Source organism: Monodon monoceros, unplaced genomic scaffold, assembly GCF_005190385.1.
Source record: "Monodon monoceros isolate NGI ecotype Baffin Bay Population unplaced genomic scaffold, NGI_Narwhal_1 Super_Scaffold_8, whole genome shotgun sequence".
NCBI lineage: Eukaryota > Metazoa > Chordata > Mammalia > Artiodactyla > Monodontidae > Monodon > Monodon monoceros.
In genome coordinates, this window is record NW_021703785.1 from 53,677,989 (window position 1) to 53,698,845 (window position 20,857).

Genomic DNA, 20,857 nt, shown 5'->3' on the forward strand with positions numbered 1-20,857 from the left:
GGTCCAATTCTGAACCATACCAAAAAGAAGCACTTCAACTGAATTGAAACACACACAGAGGCCAGATCTGTAATGTTTCAAATGATCAATATTTGTGCTACTTAAATGCCAATAGGTGAATTTCAACATGTCCTTTGAAATAAACAGTGAAAATTAAAATTGCAAGACCTTCTCATTGTATTAATTTGCTCTTTTTGTTTATTTCTAAAACATCCCCGTTTGCTGAAGTTAAAGAATGACTCTTCCTCTCCCGTATTAAAAACAAAATGACTGTATTTCTCTCCCCAACCTATAGCTCTGCTCAGCTGAATTAAAATTTTTTTTAATTTTTTTCTTTACCCCTAAACCAGTACCTTCAATTCTTAACTGGCCCAAGGGCAGACTTCCTTACATGACAGCAATAAACACAAATAAAAAGTAGAATTCTGCCAGCAAATATTATGCATGATCCCAACAATACAGACACAGTCTTAAAAATCAGTTATGTATTTATTTGTATAGAGTCAAAGGAAAGACTTGAAAATCCTACATAATAGCCCATGAGGCTTACAATTTAATTACTAATCCAGTTTAAAAAAAAGAAAAGGTTTTCCTCCACAAACTTGAAGATGTTACTATTTTACATGCTTCAGATATGTGTACTAAAACACCAGACACCTATTCATCTTTAGTTTTTGCAGAAGTAGTATTAAGTCCAAAAAAGTCTTTTTTAATGATGTACCGAACACACTGCAAAATCACATTTCTTTCATGTCGAATGTCTGGAGCTAAAAGCTAAAAAATGATAAATAAAAAGATTAGCTGGTAAATAAAATATATCCAAGAAACACCATCTAAAATAGCATGTGTGCCTTCTCTATATAAAGAACACAGAACAATAAAGATGTGTATTATATTTACTAATTATTTTCCTAAAACACAATGCAAGAATATTTCCTTTTAACCAAAACTATCTAGCTTAAGCACAAATGTTCACATTTGAGATCCTCTCTAGGACTATCAAGCAAAGGACAGGAAAAATAGGTTTAAAAGTCTACAATTCTTTAAATCTAAAAATCATGTCAAACAGGATCCTCCTAAACCCAAATCTATAAACAGTACAGAAAGTGGTAAGGAGATATGGTAAATATAGTAATAATGAAACTAGCAGTAAAAAATCCTAACACTGCTGGTCTTTCAGAACTTCCCATTTTTGTGTTTACTGTAATTGAAAGAGAGCTGAAAATCCCTGGTATCTAGAATACATAACCAAGGAATTATATGTGATTCGCCAAAAAGATTTAATGTAACTACTCATTTTACTTCTGATGTCATTAATTAGTTCAGAAACACCCACACAGGACCTTTCAGTAGAAAGATGATTTAATATACCACTTATGAGGTAAACATTAAAAAAAATGCAATTTACTTTATATAGCATCAAAATTTACAAAACAGAGTACATTTCAGATCAATTTTTATTAAGAAGCAACTGTGTCTACATGTATTACAACATGTCATAGAGTGTAGTCACAGAACACTTCAGCTCCAGCAGAAGCATACATCTGACCAGGCAAAATCAGACTTTGCACAGAATGCCAATAGATAGTTTTACAACTCCACTGAAAATGAAAATTTCAGAGTATTTCTATCACTCTTAGAAATGAAAGTTTTGGATCTTTGAACAGCTTCGTGTCCATCACTTAGAATCAAAAGAGGCATTGCTTCTTTACAATTTGAAGAAAGATCATAAATTTTTGAGCACATCATGCTGAGAATAAAGCCAATAATGCACAGAATAAACATAAAACCCTTTCTCTCCCTTCAGCCTGCACTGTATTTAGCTGTGCTCTCAATAGGAAAACTTTATAAAGGTCAGTACACTTCAATACCTATTTCTTTACCAACCACTTAAACCTAGATTCCTCTATTTTAAGCAGTTTTGAAAATTGTAATTATTCTACATTTACCAAATATCAGCTATATTTCAAATGCAGCTTCAGAATTAAGATACTTAGATAACTCTTCAAGGAGCATATGTCTCTGGAAACCTTAAAATACACACACACAAGCCCAGGAGCTCTATCTTCAAGACACAAGAAGAACACAAAGATCAGAACATAAAGAAAAATCACTTACCATTTCCAGGAGATATGGATGGTGTGTTCTTGGTTCAAATAATGTCTGATAATTGCGATAATTTTTTTTCCTCTTAGGATTTGTGTTTTTGAAACTTTTCTTTTGGCTCTCATACTTGGCTTCTGAGAAATTTCTAACAGTTGCTTTAACATCTTGACTTGGTTTCTTAGGAGTACTGCTATGAAGAACCTGGTCTTCTGCCAGAATGTCTGCTTCAGTCTTGATGGGAGCTTCTAATGTGATGAAAAATAAACACAAAAATAAAAAACAAATTAAAAAACAGGGAAAACTTAAAAAGATAACAAAAAAAAACACCCCATAATATTCCCCTTCCCCAGCCATAATACTGGCTACTTATTAGTTAAAACTGAGCATGTACAATGTATTATACAAAATTTTTCAAATTGTGAGCTATGACTGCCAATAATTGAGATTACCACAAAGAACTACAGAAAATGATCCCTATGAAAGAAATAATACCAGATGGAAACTTGGATCTACACAAAGGAATGAAGAGTGCCAGAAAGTCAATATGTGGATAAATACAAAAGACCTTTTTTCTCATTTGAAAAAAATTTTAAAGAGAATTGACTATTTAAAGCAAAAATAATAATAACAATGTATGTAGGGTTTATAACATCTATAGAATTAAAATCTAAGATAACAATAGCACAAAGGAAGGGAAGAGGAAAATCTAAGTACATTGCTGTAAGATTCTTGAATTACAGGAATACTTCACTTTACTGTGCTTCGATTTAATGCTCTTCACAGATAGAGCGTTCTGTACAAATTTCAGGTTTGTGGCAACATTGAGCAAGTCTATCAGCACCATTTTTTCAACATCAATTGCTCACTTCATGTCTCTCTGTCACATTTTGGTGATTCAATATTTCAAACTTCATGTCTCTCTGTCACATTGTGGTGATTCAATATTTCAAACTTTCACTGTTATTAAATTTGTTATAGTCATCTGTAATCAGTGATCTTTGATGTTACTATTGTAATTGTTTTGGGTCACCACAAACCATGCCCATAAAAGACAATAAACTTAATTCATAAATATGTATGTTCTGACTGCTTTACCTACCTGCCATTCTCTCATCTCTCTCCTTCTCCGCAGGCCTCCCTATTCCCTGAGACACGATACTGAAATTATGCCAGTTAATAACCGTGCTACAATGGCCTCTGAGTGTTCAAGTGAAAGGAAGTGTCTCGCGTTTTTCACTTTAAGTCAAAAGCTGAGACAGGCCAGAAGCTAGGCCTCTTGTACCAGTTAGCCAAGTTGTGAAAGCAAAGGAAAAGTTTTTGAAGGAAATTAAAAGTGTTACTCCAGTGAACACACAAATGATAAGGAAGGGAAACAGCCTTACTGCTGATATGCAGAAAGCTGTAGTGGTCTGGACAGAAGATCAAACCAGCCACAACATTCCCTTAAGGCAAAGGCCTATAATCCAGAGCAAGGCCCTAACTCTCTTCAATTCTATGAAGGCTGAGAGAAGTGCGGAAGCTGCAGAAGAAAGGTCTGAAACTAACAGAGATTTAAAAGAAGCCGTCATCATGACATAAAAGTGCGAGGTGAAGCAGCAAGTGCTGATGTAAAGCTGCAGCAAATTATCCAGAAGACCTAGCTAAGACAATTAACAAAGGTGACTACACTAAACAACAGAGTTTCTATGTAGACGAAACAGCCTTGTATTGGAAGAAGATGCCATCTAGAATTTTCATAGCTAGAGAGGAGAAGACAATGCTTGCCTTTAAAGCTTCAAAGGACAAACTGACTCTCTTGTAAGGGGCTAATGCAGCTGGTGACTTAAAGTTGAAGCCAATGCTCCTTTACCATTCTGAATATCCTAGGGTCCTTAAGAATTACGCTAAATCTACTCTGCCTGTGCTCTATAAATGCAACAACGAAGCCTGGATGACACAGCACATATTTATGACATGGTTTACCGACTATATCAAGCCTATTGATGAGACCTACTGCTCAGAAAGAGATTCCTTTCAAAATATGACTGCTCACTCCTGGTCACCTAGGAGCTCTGATGGAGACGTACCAGGAGATTCATGTTGTTTTCATGCCTGCTAACACAACACACAGTCTTGTCAAGTTCACATAAACATGTTTTGGGGTATATATGTGTTGGGGTATAAAACGAATCTCAATAAATTGAAAAACTGAAAGCATACAGAATATGTTCTCTGACCATAACAGAAGTAAATAAAATCAATAACAGAAAACTATCTTTAAAAACCCTCCAAAAAATTGGAGCTGAACAACAGACTTCTAAATAACCAGAGTTAAAGGACATATCACGAGAGAAATTAAAAAATATTTTGATATAAATAAAAATGAAAACAAAATGTGTCAAATTTGCAGGATGCAGCTAAAGCAATGCATGGAGGCAAATGTATAGCTCTGAATGCTTACATTAGAAATGAAAAAAATTTAAAATCACTTATCTAAGTTTCTACTGTAACGAGGTAGAAAGTGAGGAGGAAAGAAAGAGTGAAAGTGTGAAAATCAATTAGAAATAGACAACAGAAAAAAATCAACAAAGCCAGAAGGCAGTTCCTTGAAAAGATTTATAAAATTAATAAACATCTAGCAAGATGATCTGATCAAGAAAAAAGGGGGAAAAAAAACCCCAATTAATAGTATAAGGAATCAAAGAAGGAACATCACTATAAATCCTACATATAGCACAAGAAAATATCACAAACAACTTTATGCCAATAAACTTGACAATTGGTCAAATTGAAACAAATTCTTTTGAAAAATATAAATTACCAAAATTGGCTCAAGGAAAAAGTAGAAAATCTGAATAGTGCTATACCTATTAAGGAAATTTGATTAATTTAGAATCTTCCCCCCAGAGAAAATGCCAGGTACAGATGGCTTCACTACTGAATCCTACAAACAAGAAAAAATTGCTGCAATTCTACACAAACCCTTAAAAGAGGAGGAGGAAACAGATCCCAACTCATCCCAAATCCAGACAAAGCCTATAAGAGAAGAAAAACACAGACTAATATTCCTCAAGAACACAGATGCAAAAATCCTTAATAAAATATTGGCAAATCAAATCCAGTAATGTATTAAACAGGTAATACACCAATTCCGAGTAGACTTTATCCCAGGAATACAGGGTTGGTTTGACATTTGAAAATCAATCGGTGTATTTCACCATACTGAGAAAAAAAACAACCACCACCATATAATCAGTTGAAAATTCACAAGTATTAAGATAGGAATTCCCTCCTCTCAGCCCCAAATGGTTTTTCTATATTTTTGATTACCATGAATTATAGGCTAATGTGATATAAATAGTTCTATCCTAGACGTCGGGAACTGAGTTCAATTGCCTGGACAAGAGTGTAACAGGCTAATCATATGCCTCAAAACCCTCAATATTCAAGCATTACATAGGACTGAATGTGGAAATTACATTTGAAAGGAAGTACAGGGTAAGTGTCAGAAGCACAGACTCTGTTACAAACTGTTAGGTTCAAATTCTAGATCCAAGACTTCCTAGCTGTGTGACCTTGGAGCAGCTACTTATCTCTACCTAAATTTCCTCATAAGTAATGGCACCTACTTCATGAGGTTACTGCAATAATTAAATGAGTAAAGCACATTAAACAGTGCCCGAAACAGAGTAAGCACTATATAAGAATTTGCCCTGATAGTGATTTTAATGTGCCTTCAAACTAATGGGGAAAAGAGGAAAAGAAGAGAAATATAACCATAAAACAACGGAGCTAAGAATTCACAAGTGGTTTGCAGAGTTCAAAACTATGGGAATAATAATTAAAGGCAAAAAAGAAAAACTAGGGCACTATTTTCTCTTATGTCCCTCAATCATAGCCAAACCTGTTTGAAGAAACATAGCAATTTTGGGGAGTTGCAAAACTGTGCTTAACTTCTCATATGGCACAAACAAAAACAAAAAACTAACATGCAAGACCCAGGACAGATAAAACATTTGGAAATACTGCTCACTGAAATTTTCTTTCCTATCTATATCTTAATGATTCTGAAAGCCCCAGAACCAAGTATATAGCCTCTTCTTTTGCTCAGTCTTTCTGGAAGGACCCTTTCCTTGTTTAAAATTCATTCTGGAAAAGCACTATTCATGTTTAAGATCCTCTACACACTTCTATGTTAATTCCTAAGTTAAGACAGGTCTTAAATATGAAAATACGGTCGTTAAAATCTGTGAGAATCAGACTGCTTCTCTCCATTTAGAACCCACTTAAATAAGAAGCCTTCTAGACGTTATTTCATGGTTCAGAGAAGGCTCACTTTATTTCCTTGGTTTATTTACTCTGAAGTCCCTCTGTGTCAATATCCTATCCTATCCTATAGCCCAGAATTAACACTGAAAGCTAGAAATTTGCTAGTGACCTGGATGGCTTAATAAAGCTGAATTCAAATTACATAAAATAATTCTTAAGGCTTAGGAATGTGAAGCAAGGACTTTTTCCTTAAGGCAGGACATTTTAAATAATTAGTCAAAATGAATTCATACAAAATCAAATATATCTTTTAACAGAGAACATCTTCTGTTATGTACTAGAAAAGAAAAGCTATGCATTACTGTGCAGGAAGATAGCAAATGCCACACAAAGAAAGACTGTAATGGAAGGCAATACAGTTGGCTTCTTTAGACATTTAAGTCCCTAAACCTAAGCTTTACATCAGCTTTGCCATATACTAGCTTTGCAAACCTACCCTCTCGAAGCTTAAGGGTCTATAAAATGGAGGGTTGAAACCTCAAAGATCCCTTCCAGTTTCCTTTCTTCCTTCTAATTTAAAAAATAGTGGCAGCCTCAAAATGAAGACATGAGTATAAAATGTTTTATCTTAGGAATGAGAGAAGAAAGCATTAGTACAGCTTGTTTTTATGGGGTTCAGTAATCTGGTAATAGCTTTCTTTGCTATCACCTGTCATAAATACAGATGATAAGCAGGAAATGTAATACGTGTTTAAAGAATAACTTCATCTTCATATCAGTATAATGGAAACAAGAGTAAAGAAATAAATACTGTTTTTCTTAAGATTAAAAAAAAAAAATAAGAAGAGGCAACCATCTGCTAAGGAATACTCTGATAAAGCCAAAGTAGTTTATGTTTCAAAATTCAACTAGCTTTTAGCCAGCTACCATAGTAAAAGGAAAAAAGGAAAAAAAAATTCCTGTTATAGATAGATCTAAACCTTAACTTTCGTATTAAAGCCCAACTCTTCCTTCAACATCTCAACTACACAAACATTGATTTTCTCTAGCCTAGCCAACATTAAAAGTCCTGCCATCTTCATCCAATTACATTCAAACCTTCCCTTCATCCTACATATTCACTTTTAAGACACTCTATTCTTGAGTACAGCCCCTACTGTGATTACATATCTGAGACACACACTCATGAATTCTCTCATGGTTGGTTGGTGAAGCCTAGATAAAATAACCATGCAGAGCCAGGTACACAGGCACAATAGGACACATGCTTATTCACTAAACAAATGCTGGATTACTGATATGAACCTTGGGTTAAGAACTGCCATACTGCCAAGCCTACTTGCAGCTCTTTTAGGTGGCCCTAAAAGAGACGCTAGTGATTGAGCTGGTTTATTATCATCTTTAAAGGTTAAGACATGTATCCTGAACAACGTTAACTTCTCAGAAAGACTATCTAAAGGATTCCCTGTCTCTCAACCTTTAAAGTACATACACAGGCGAATGCAACGCAAGTATAGGGTTACTGTGTTCTCCAAATGAGATAATTTAGGTAAATGAGCTCTATAAAGAGCAATGCCCCATATACATGTAAGGAATGTTATTATCCTCTTTGTCACAAAGGACCTCGCTCCACCTGCTAAAGGTGCAAAACATGTTAAGACAAGGGTTCTTGAGAGTAGAGAGAAGTAATTAACCTTCTTCACTATATCTTTTAGAATATTCTTTGATTTCACTATGGATATTATCTCTTCCCCTTCCTATTCTTTTATTATTGTTTGCCCTTTTCTCCTAGGGGAGCAATACATTTCCACATTTCTCCCACTTCATTTCATCCCATGTTAACTTCTGAATCAAACGAAGAAGGAACTTGAGGATCAAAGAATGTGCATGACACATCTTGTCCTCAGATACATACACACGAAAGGAAGCTACTGATGCGTAGTGTACATCAAAGGCAAAAAGCAACGAAACAAACCTAACTGTAACAACTGAGGCCATAACTTACCTTCCGGCTCACTCTCCGACCCCGAGAGGCTGCCATAGCTGCTCATTAGGGAGCACAGGGCTGGTGTCACTTCCTTAGGTATGACAGCACTTTGTGGTTTCTCCTCTTTATCGGACTCTGGAATAGAAAGACCTAAGAGTAAAACTGTATACCAAAAATATCTACAACCATAAGAAGGAAAGCTGACAGCCCCCCACTCCCTCGTGTGTTAGTGAAAAGAAAGTAATTTCTGATCATTTCCTCAATCTTCCCAAAAATGAAATCCAGGAGACTCGAAAAATTTCCCCTTGGTTTAAATCTTTATGGTCAGATAAGCTATCTACCCCAAAGAGAAAACAGAGGGGCAAATGGAAGCTATACACGACTCAGTTTCTTACCATGCTTCACAGGTTATGGAACTTGGGCCTTCTCTAAATTAACCAGACAGTCTTTGTTATTATTTTATTTTATTTAGGCTATTAATTAATTTTATTAAGGTAGCAGGAAGGCCATAAACTTATTTGACTTCACTGGATTAGGATCACAGACTCTGAAAATTAGATTTATAATAAATAAAATATAAAATATCCACTCTTTGTTGTTTTTAAGACTGGGTCGGAGGGCACATATAACATTTCAACCATTCTATAGCTGAAGGCACAAAGAGTTCCGCTGAACTGAATCTGCCCAGAATTTTTATTATTTAGAACTTCTAAGAGCTTAAGTAAACAAGCCAACTATGAGAATTACCAAGTACTAAGAGCCTGCCAAAGGTAAAGTGTTTGATCAGAGCCCAGTAAGCCTAGCTATAGCCCCCGGACACAACCTATTACATTTATTTTTGGCAGCTCTCAAAATGTATTACATCTATTCTAAACAAGTCAGTAATGCCTGACTGAAGAATGAAGACAGTAAGTAACCTGTCTGTGTAGTGAACCAACTCAACCCACAACCAATATGAAATGTTTCAAGACAGTACTTAACGTTTACCAAGTTAGTCTAAGGGAAACCAAAACATGCCAGTAGGAAACAGGAGGAAACTTTTATGTGAGTATGGAATTACCACCTTCTGGTGGATGAAGTTAAATCCTCTCTCCTCCCCCAATCCACACTGCCCAGCAGCAGCCCCTCCAAACACTGCTCCTTGTCGATTTTTAGCTAACTTATTACCTTTTCTCCTGAATTAATAAAGGGAAAGGAAAATATGCAGTTATATATATATATATATATATATATATATATATAAATAAATAAGTTACTAGTGGATAAAACAGAATCTGCAACAATATTAGTACAGACACTGGTCATCTCATTGTTTGAATGATGACGTACCAAAGTGTAGTATTTCCTTCTAAGACCCAAAGAGAGGCACCAAAAAGTACAATACAGTTGACTATATAATGCTCTTTAAAAGCATGAGCTCATTTAATCCCTATGAAGTATCACCTTCACTATTTTTTTTTTTTTTTTTTGGTTGCATTGGGTCTTTGTTGCTGCACGTGAGCTTTCTTTAGTTGTGGCGAGCTGGGGCTACTCTTTGTTGCAGTGCGTGGGCTTCTCATCACGGTGGCTTCTCTTGTTGCAGAGCATGGGCTCTCGGAGCGTGAGCTTCAGTAGTTGTGGCTTGTAGGCTCCAGAGCGTAGGCTCAGTAGTTGTGGCGCACGGGCTTAGTTGCTCCGCGGCATGTGGGATCTTCCCGGACCAGGGCTCAAACCCGTGTCCCCTGCCTTGGCAGGCATATTTTTAACCAGTACGCCACCAGGGAAGCCCTGCCTTCATTATTAATTACAGGTGATGAAACCAAAATTCAGAGAATCTGAACTGGATGATCCTTTAGGTAACAAATCTATAGAACACATGGGTCAAATTTAAATTCTAGCTATCTGATTCCAAATCCCACTTCTTAACTAGTGGGCTAGAGTACCTCCTATAGATATATAAAGTCCTCTTCTTAAAATTAAGTCATCCTACCAAAATGTCTCTCTGGTCTAGAATGTTAATAAATGTCTTCCAGCTATAGCCCATTTCTCTGTTCCCTTTCAGAGCAAAACCCCAAATAACTATTTATATAATTCACCAGGGAACACCTGGGCCTGAAATTTCCTACAGCTATCTGACACGCTCCAGAATCTACTCCAATCTGCCTTTCAGGCCCACCACACCAGTGAACCTTTTTCTTCCAAGTTCACTGGATTCCTCTGTGTTGCCAAAGAGGAATACTTGTTGGTGCTCATCTTATTTAACTTAGTGATGACATCTGACAGTCCAAGTGACCCTTGAACAACACGGGCTTGAAGTTCATGGGTCCACTTATGCACAGATATCTTTCGATAGTAAATATTATTGAAACTGATCTGCAGTTGGTTGAATCCGTGGATTCGGAACTGTGGATACAGAAGAACTGCATTACATGGAAGGCAGACTACAGGTTACACTTGAATTTTCGACCACGTGGAGGGCTGGTGCCCCTAACCTCCCAAATTGTTCAAGGGCCAACTGTAGTCATGTTTTACTTTTAAAAACATTTCCTTCACTTGGCTTCCAGAACCCTTTCACTTGGCTCTCCTTTCCCAGTCTCCCTACTAAATTCTCTTCATTGACCAACTTCAAAATTCTTGAACGTCCCTGGGTCCGATCCTCAGCAACCTTTCTCTTTATGCCTCCTCCTCCTCTTATGATCTCATTTTATCTCAAAGTACTATCTAGATCCTGGTAAATCACAAATGTATACCTCCAGCCTTCAATTATCCCCTAAACTCCAGAATAACCTAACTGCTATTCAACATCTCTACTTGGGTATCAAACAGGCACCTCAAAGGTTAACATGTCCAAAAACAAGCACTTGATTTCTCCTCCAAACATGCCTGCCAGTAGTCTCCGTCTCAGTAAACGCCAGCTCTTCTTCATGGTTACGCCAAAACCTAGCAATCACCCTTGACTCTTCTCTTTTTCACATACCATATCCAATCTAGCCACAAATACGGTCAGCTCTATTTTGAAGATATATCCAGAATCATACTCCTCCTCATTACTTCACTTCTATAACCCCAGTCCCAGTCAACATTTCTTACCTGGACAGTTCTAGCAGCCTCCTAAAAGGACACCCTGATATGACCCGCCCACCTCTGCAGTCCATTCTCCACCTTAACACATCACATCACCTCTCTGCTCAGCCTCGGAGTAAAGTCCCAAGTCCTTTGCTGCCTACAAGACCCTACTTGATCTGATCCTTCACCACTTTCTTCCTGGCTTACTCCACTCCAATCTTGCTGTTCCCTGAATACACAAAGCATGCTCTCACCATGGGGTGTTCGCACTTGTTGCTTTCTCTGCTTGGAAAACTCTCCCCTCAGGTCTCAGCCCCTAATTTTACTCAGATTTCTTAATGTCGCCTTATCATACAGATGCCATTGCTGATTATATAAAATAGCACACCCCTTTCTCCAACTGCCATTCTCCATCCTTTTCCTTAGCTTTACTCATCGTTATGAAGGATATCAACCCCTACTTACTGCAGCTGCCCCAAGCAGAACATAAGGTACAGGAGAGAAGGGGTTTGGCTTTGTTCAGTACTGTATCCTCAGAGCCTAGAACAGTACATAAGTGCTCAAGAAATATTTGAAGAACAAACTTGCATGAATGAGTTAAGGACAAGTTCAAAAAGGCTAACTGATACAGAATGACAGAGCTATGCCGAGGTGGTACCACAAAAGAAACCTGATTTTGTCTGGATTCAGAGCTTATTCTTTTTTCTTTTCAATAAAATGATTCCATTTTTCTTAAAAAATCACATACATGTGTATAAGAAAAATACTGATGGATATAAAACAAAACGTGAGCAGTGGCTGTCTGTAAGTTAAGAAAGTAGGTTGTTTTTTATTTTATGCTTTTCAGTTTTTTCCTCACATTTTCTGCATTATTTTTGTAATCAGAAATGAATAGAAGAAGAAAACATAGGAAAATAAAACCTGGAAGAAAGTGTTTCCTCACAATTCAATTCAAGAAGTGGACCACACAGCTTTAACTGGCCTACATATCACCCCTTTCCTGCCTCCCTTTTTTCCTAAACTTTATATTTTGAAACAATTTTAGATTTACACAAATGTTGCAAAGATAGTACCAAGAATTTCCATATACCCTTCACCTAGCTTCCCCTAATATTAACATCTTACAAACCACAGTACATTTACCATAGCTAACAAATTAACATTGGAATAGTACTACTACCTAAACTACAGACTGTAATGTAATTTCATCAGTTTTTCCACTAATGTCCTTTTTCTGTTCTAGGATTCAATCCACCATATCACATCACGTTCAATCACCATGACACCTTGATCTGTGTCTTCTCCAAACCTGTGACAATTTCTCAGTATTTCCTTGCCTTTCATGAACTTGACTGTTTTAAAGACTACAGGTCAGTTATTGTAGAATACCCCTCAGCTGGGTCTGTCCGATGTTTTCTAATGATTAGACTGAGGTTGTGGATTTTAGGTAGTGACCTTCTCATCATATATCAGGGGGTACATCTCAACCTATTACTGGTGATATTAACCATGATCACTCGGTAGTCTCCACCACGTTACTATTCTGCTCTTTAATTATTCTATTCCTAGAAACAAGTCACTAAGTCCAGCCCACATTCAAGGGGAGGGAAATTAATCTCCACCTCTTGAAGCAAAGAATTTTAGACATACATTAAAACCACAACATGAGTAGTTGGTGTACTCATTACGAGGAGTGTCACAAAGCTCACTACACTTAACTGCCTTCCCAAGTGTAAGAGCTAGGAGTTCATACAAATGAACACCTCTTTTCCTATTTCGTCCCCCTCAGCTATGTTTTGGGGACCCACCACATGTAATGACCCTTTTGGCACTATCAAAACATCCTCTATGGCGACTCTTCATCTCAAAAACAGAAGGCTGTTCACACAGACGCTCAGATCTACTTGGCAGTTCTAATGTAGGCATTTCTAGCAGCCATCTTGGAATGACTATACCATAGGCAGAGCTGATAAAATAATACTCAAGAAACTTCACCCACATTTTAATAAAAGCAGCCAAAACATCTGTCTAAACTAAAAATACCAGTATATGTACAGCAACATGGATGGACCTAGAGATTGTCATACTGAGTGAAGTAAGTCAGACAGAGAAAGACAAATATCATATGGTATCGCTTATATGTGGAATTTTTAAAGAGTACAAATGAGCTTATTTACAAAACAGAAATAGAGTTTCAGATGTAGAAAACAAACTTATGGTTACAGGGGGGTAAAGGGGGGAGGGATAAATTGGGAGATTGGGATTGACATATGCACACTACTATATATAAAATAGATAACTAATAAGGACCTACTGTATAGCACAGGGAAGTCTACTCAATACTCTGTAATGATCCATATGGGAAAAGAATCTAAAAAAGAGTGGATGTATGTATATGTATAACTGATTCACTTTGCTGTCTACTTGAAACTAACACAACACTGTAAGTCAACTATATTCCAATAAAAATTAAAAAAAAAACAGAAACCATAAAAAATAAAATAACGAAAAAGATCCCTGAGTAATATTTTAAGGTCTTATACAATTTAATATTAACGTGTGTTAAAAATTTTGATGGGCCTAATTTAGGATAATGTTTCTATAATTGAATAAAAATTAAGAAAAAATTTTAAAACTTAAAATAATAAAAACACCAGTACAAAAATAATAGCAATGAAGATTATAAAATCAAACTTTAAAAGCATTATAAATACCAACTCCAATAGTTTCTTTTACTGTTAAAAAAAGAAAATAGTGACACTTTTCTTAGGGGAAATCTCCTCTCTCTCTCATACATACACATCATGTTCCCAATGACCAAAAAAAATTTTTTTAATCTAAAAATTATCACTAGACTATGAGTTTCTTGAAGGCAGGGAAAGACTTCACTGAATTATAGGGCTGGGCAAGCAAAATGCAGGACCTCAGTAAATCCCTATTGAAATGAAAATAACAAAAAACAAACTGCCCTTTGAATGTCTTACCCAACTCTAAACATTAGAAAAAGCTTCTCATCTGGCTTCTTTCTACAACTTATTTCTCTATTTGTGCCACCCTCCTCTCCCCCCACTATTTCCTGTTGCCTTTATGGAACAAAGCACAATTATATGCTGTAACCCCAAGAAGATTTATAAATTCTCACAAAGAAAAAGCTATATATTGAAAAAGTCACTCTAAAAAAATGGGAACTTTGGTTTATAGTTTCCAAACCTCAAAACCAGGTATTTAACAATGGGCATTCATGATTTCTGATGTGCTAGGCCAGCTTACTTTCTTACTTGAATGTCTACCTTTTTAACAACAGAAGCCATCTAGCTTACCTCGATGCATAGTTATTAGACTGATGTCCCAGTGTTCTATGACAATAGCTATATTTGTTATAATGAATGACTAACAAACTGGATCCTTCCTGTTTTGTGGACACTGAGGCACTTTAGTCAGTGATGCTCAGGACACATTACTGACCAGCTCCTTTCCTTCTAGCCCAGACAATACTTGTTAAAACCACGGGCCAGGAAAGCCACAGAACATGCTGTATTTAAACAAGAGCAGAGCACCACCAAGGAAATCTAGTGACAACAGGCCATACTCAAAACTCATAAGCTGAGAGACTCCAAATGACAGGCTTTCCTTCTGAAACAATGTCAATTCCCAATTTAAAGCATCTGCACAGGGACTTCCCTGGTGGCACAGTGGTTAAGAGGCCACCTGCCAATGCAAGGGACATGGGTTCAATCCCTGGTCCGGGAGGATCCCACATGCCGTGGAGCAGCTGGGCCCGTGTGCCACAACTACTGAGCCTGTGCTCTAGAGCCCGCTAGCCACAACTACTGAGCCCGTGCACCTGGAGCCTGTGCTCCGCAACAAGAGAAGCCACCGCAATGAGAAAGAAGCCTGCGCACCGCAACGAAGAGTAGCCTCTGCTCACCACAACTAGAGAAAGCCCACGTGCAGCAGCGGGGACCCAATGCAGCCAAAAATAAATTAATTAATTTAATTTAAAAATTCTCCATCTTTAAAAATAAATAAACAAAGCATCTGCACAATTAATGAGGGTTCACATACTACCAACTACCATCAAAAAAAGGTGGGCTCAGGCAGTGATTTTCTAAACGTGACATGAGGTTTATAGAGATTCTCAAGAGCTACTATCTCGTCTAAATGTGAATGCTGCTGTCTAGATAAGGTTCTAAGCCCAAAAAAGGCAAAAAATAAAAGAAATTGGGATCTTCATTTTTAAAGTGAGCTTAGTGCTGAAAAGTGTCAACTGCGACATTTGAGCATGAATAGGGCCACGCTGTCACAATGCTGCCCTGCCACCGACAACCTGAATAACAAGCACAACTAGATCTTAATGAAGGTTGACTGGCTCTGGCCCATGTGAAGGAAGCTGCTTCCAAACAAGGTAAAACTGATAAATTGGAAAGTCGAGAATCTGAGATATATACCTAGGGCATGTGAAAAAATGGTACATACGGTTTTCTGTAGCTATACCTGGAGTGGAAAGTTGAAAAACCAACACTCTGAAACATTGATTTGGAAAATGTGAAAGTCCAGAAGAAATCCCAGGTAAAGAATAACATAAATTTAAATGGAATCTTTCCTACAAAATTAAGCTACCATAATTTGATTGTTGGTATTCTGATTTCCTCAAAGAACAATATTATAAATTTACAGCTTACTTTTAGGATTTTTATGTTCAAGACTTACATTTTCAGCTCTGACCCTCAGAATAGCTAAGAGTTTCAACATTAAGCCAAAACAAAATTACTTGCTATCTCTCATTCAACTGCTCGTAGATCTGCCCGAATGCTTTCTACCATGAGGATGAAAGGCATTTAACTATTGTTTCTCAGGTCTAAGGCGTCTCTTGAAGACCTACATACAAATAGAGGCAAGATATACTCATCTTTTTGTTAGTGTTTCACCAGATTGATACACTGAAACACTTCTTTAAAAATGAGAAAACAGAATCACCCAACCAAAGCTAACAATGCAAAAACAGAGTATTCAGTGCTACAGAATCCTTCAAATGTTCATTTAGAAAATTGCATAAAGGGAAGAATTATGTAATTTTCAAATTAGTAACACTGCTTGTAATAGTAGTCTTCACATTTGTGTTTCAAGTATTTTAATGACATGGAAGTTTATATTTAGGTATAGATTGTATTTCATCATCAAGGTCACAAACTGTAAGTCTGAAGAAGCATGTGGGCTCTCTCCAACATTTTTTGAAGGAAAAAAATATCAGTGCCCAAGAGTAAATTCAGCCCTGGCCCAATGTCTTCTGTCTTTGCCTTGCTAGCAGCAAGGATAAGATGCCTTTTTAAACCTCTCTCCCACATCTCAACTATCCTAGACTCCTACAATATTTTTTTTGGCCAAATTCAGACTTCACGTGTAGAGGTAGTATAGTATGCTAGGAGTCAGACACCTAAATTCTAATTCTGGCTCTGCCGTTAATTAGCAGCATGACTAAGGTAAATTACTCACTCTAAGTTCCTTGGTTCGAAAACGGAAGCAGCATCTGTACATACGTAAAACGCTGTCAGGAGGAAAAGAGCTAATATACACAAAGCATTTAGAGCACAGTAAGTATTGGGTTGGCCAAAAAGTTTGTTTGGGTTTTTCTGTAAGATGTTACGGAAAAACCCAAACGAACTTTTTGGCCAACCCAATACCTTACTCAGTAAGTGTTAGTTGGTGCTAAAATAATTTATTATTATTATTCCTACTAAATTTTATCTTGTCACTCTTAGCCCAACATTCCCTTATGCCAAGATCTTTTTCCATCCTGATTTAGTCGATGAAGTAGTTATACCCCTGTTTCTTCCCATCCATAAATTCAGTCATCTGCCACCGGACTTCCCTGGTGGCAGTGGTTAAGAATCGCCTGCCAGTGCAGGGGACATGGGTTTGATCCCTGGTCTGGGAAGATCCCACATGCCGCGGAGCAACTAAGCCCGTGCGCCACAACTACTGAGCCTGCGCTCTAGAGCCCACAAGCCACAACTACTGAAGCCCGCACACCTAGAACCCGTGCTCTGCAACAAAGAGAAGCCCACTGTAATGAGAAGCCCGCACACCGCAATGAAGAGTAGCCCCCACTCGCTGCAACTAGAGAAAGCCTGCAGGCAGCAACGAAGACTCAACACAGCCAAAAATAAATAAATTTATAACATAATCTGTGATTGTCGTAGAAGCCGCTTTCCCCCAAGCCTGCTAGCAAACCTGCAATGTAACATCAGCAACACCCCTTTGCAAAAGAAGAAGCACTAGCAACTGGATAAAGCCTCACATCGTTACTAGAAGGAAAGGTGGTAAAATATTTACATAAACATTTTTATTTTTCAGGAGAGAAATGAAGCCTTAGCGGTATCTTTCTGTGACAGCAACATTTTGGTCCTTTAATTTCTCAACTTATAAGCAAGAGTAAACTTATCTCCTAAATTCTAGAAGGAATTTAAGAAAAAACAATAAACACACATAAATATATTCTATGCTCTGAGGAAGAACAGTATTATTTAAATATATGGAATTCATATTATTTACCCAAAGAGACCATGTTCATGCTGAGCAGCATAAATACTGGCTTCCATTGGAATTCCTGCTTTCTAGGTGGGAAAATGCACATAATGATGCAAATCTGAATCCACAACATCTATACATTCAAAATAATCTTAAGAAAATTTCCAAGATTATATGATACTAAGGAAATTATCCAATAAATATAATCTTTCTCCCACATTCTACCTGCCTCATGCATTCATTCGCAAGATTCAGAAAAAATGTCTTTAACAAGATTTTTGACAAAACACCCCTATTAAGAACAAAAGCATCATTCTACCTTTTTACATTTTTTGCCATTAAACTCTCCCCAAACAAGGATGTGAAGAATCAATTTCTGCATCACTGGCTATACTCTTAAAAACATGGGGTTTTCTTATTTAGCTTACCGGAATCGGTGTTTACCAAAACACCCAGAGGGTCTGAATTTGCCTCGGGTGTACTTTCAGGCTTCGAACCACACAAGGGATTGCCTGACCCAGCACGACCATTTTTCCATTTGTGACGTTTGCCAGGACTTCTGATTTTTGCCATCTGTGAATGTCTGGCCATCCCCTTCATCTTGCTGGAGTAAGAAAAATGCAATTCTTAATATAAAAGGCACTGACCTTCCAAGAAAAATTTGAAAAAGATTACTGAATGCAAAAGAAATTTAGCTGTCAATCACCTGTCACCTAGTACATTAAAGAGACCAGAATAAAATAAATTCAATGGCTTCCAAAGTAGAACTTTAAAAGGATAACATACCACAATATACCATACTTTATCAATTCCAAGTTGCACATTTCCTCCCATAATGTAATCCCTCTGAAATTGGGCTATGTTGTACAATCAAGAGCATGTGAATTTAACTGGCAGCATTCTTTCATTCCTATTATACATTAAGATAAAATGCTCCTTAGACTTTACAAAGTGCATTAACTCTTATCTCCTTAATTGTAAGTAGCCTTAAAGTTTCTGACACTTTTACAAATATGCTACCTTGTTTCTTGTTTAAACTTCATGGTTCTTGTTTAAACTTCATGGTAACTCCTTAAAATAGATTAGACAGGTATTATTCTCTTCACATTACAGGAGGATAAACTTAAAGATCATAGACCAAGCACAATTTCACGGCTAGCTCAAATCAAGCGCCCTCTCAAACCATAGCAATTACTACTCTTAGGAGGAAAACAAATACTTATGTGAGCACCTACTTATGTAAACTATGCACAGGAAAACAAAGACCATTTTAAAAAAAAGGTTCATTACATATACTCTCAATGGACAATAAAACAAAGTAAGAAAATAATACCAAGGCACATAATGATCAAATTGCTCAAAGCTAGTGAAAAAGAGAAAATCTTAAAAGCAGTCAGAGATAAAAGGTATTTTATATAGAGGAACAAAATGACTGCAGATTTCTCTTGGAAACAATGCAAATAAGAAAACAACGGGGCAACATCTTTAAAATACTATAAAATTTTTAGAAAACTGTTAACCTAGAATTACTTATCTAGCAAAAATATCTTTCCAATAGGAAGGTAAAATAAAGATCTTTTCAGACACACAGAGCTGAAAGAAGTCATCTCCAGCAGACCCTCACTACGAGAAATGTTATAGTAAGTCTTTCAGGCAAAAGGAAAATGGTATCAGATGGAAAGATGGATCTACGCTAAAGAATGAGGAGTACCGGGCTTCCCTGGTGGCGCAGTGGTTGAGAGTCTGCCTGCCGATGCAGGCGACACGGGTTCGTGCCCCAGTCCGGGAAGATCCCACGTGCCGCAGAGCGGCTGGGCCTGTGAGCCATGGCCGCTGAGCCCGCACGTCCGGAGCCTGTGCTCCGCAACGGGAGAGGCCACAGCAGCGAGAGGCCCGCGTACCGCAAAAAAAAAAAAAAAGAATGAGGAGTACCACAAATAGTAACTATATAGGCACCCCAACCATCAGCTAACAAACCACCAGCTGTGACTAAGGCTTGTCAAGATCACCAGATAACCCCCAGCTGACCCCAGATATCTGAGCAGTTAAGACTATCATATGGAGAAAAAAAAAAAAAAAAAAGACACCTATTAAGGGTAAAAAGGCAAGCCACAAATCGCAAGACTATATATATCTGCACTACCTATACTCTACGCAAAAAAGGATTTGTATCTAAATAAATAACCGCTACTAATCAAAAAAAGCAACCCAATTAAAAGGTGGTCAATAGCACTTGTGTTTGTTTGATTTCTCGACAAAGACTTCTAGACAGGGGCAAAAATAAATCCTCTTTTGCAACCCAGAACTCACTGTTCAGTATGAGTTTTGATACAGGTAAGAAGGAACATGATACCTAAAAGAGAATCAAGTGATAGGGGTGTACTGATAAACATAAAGATTGCTTCCAGGACTATAGAGCTGATAATTTCCCTCATATCTTAAGCTTTTAAATTATCAGCTGTATTGATTTAGTACTCTAATTTTAATGTTGACATGAAACAAAGATGGCTTCTTTTTTTAAGCTTGTATCTTGAACACAGTGTCTGGAGTTTAAAAAGGTATTGGCATATCCCAATGATCTGTACTGTTCTAGGGTGTGATGGCTTAGGAGTGAATACGATTTGAACCTAACACATTTTTAGAGGATGTCAAATTCAGAAACAAGCAGATCCATCTCCTGACCCTAAACATGGTCCTAAAGTAAATCGCTTGAGGAAATTGGATCCCAAAGATTACAGGTGTGGAATTTTGAAGCGTGTCCATACTCCCCTGGAGATCAAAGAAGCCCAACTAAAAGAATTGTGGGCTAACATAACAACTTCTTTTTGAAAGGGCTATTTTATCTTGAAGATTATGAGTTTGGAGGAACTAAGGTGATTGGCAGTGGAAAGAATCAGAACACGTGAAATTCCTTAAAAATTTACTGACAAATAATTTTGTCTA

The 20,857-nt window shown here is 37.2% G+C and overlaps 1 protein-coding gene and 1 non-coding gene across 3 annotated transcripts in view; one reads left to right on the plus strand and one right to left on the minus strand.

The window, feature by feature from the left end:
- Positions 1-472: 472 nt before the first annotated feature.
- Positions 473-20,857, minus strand: part of NUFIP1 (nuclear FMR1 interacting protein 1) — a 43,666-nt gene continuing 23,281 nt past the window's right edge. For both annotated transcript variants that reach the window (XM_029210583.1, XM_029210584.1), the window contains exons 7-10: positions 18,343-18,518; positions 8,360-8,476; positions 2,119-2,351; positions 473-774 (exon numbers count right to left, since the gene is read on the minus strand). In XM_029210583.1, the coding sequence (XP_029066416.1) occupies positions 658-774; positions 2,119-2,351; positions 8,360-8,476; positions 18,343-18,518 (643 nt within the window). In that variant the 3' untranslated portion in view covers positions 473-657. The remainder of the gene's footprint in view (positions 775-2,118; positions 2,352-8,359; positions 8,477-18,342; positions 18,519-20,857) is intronic.
- On the plus strand, positions 20,143-20,263 carry LOC114888473. The gene has a single exon (XR_003791806.1). It is a non-coding gene; the product is annotated as a small nucleolar RNA SNORA40 (small nucleolar RNA).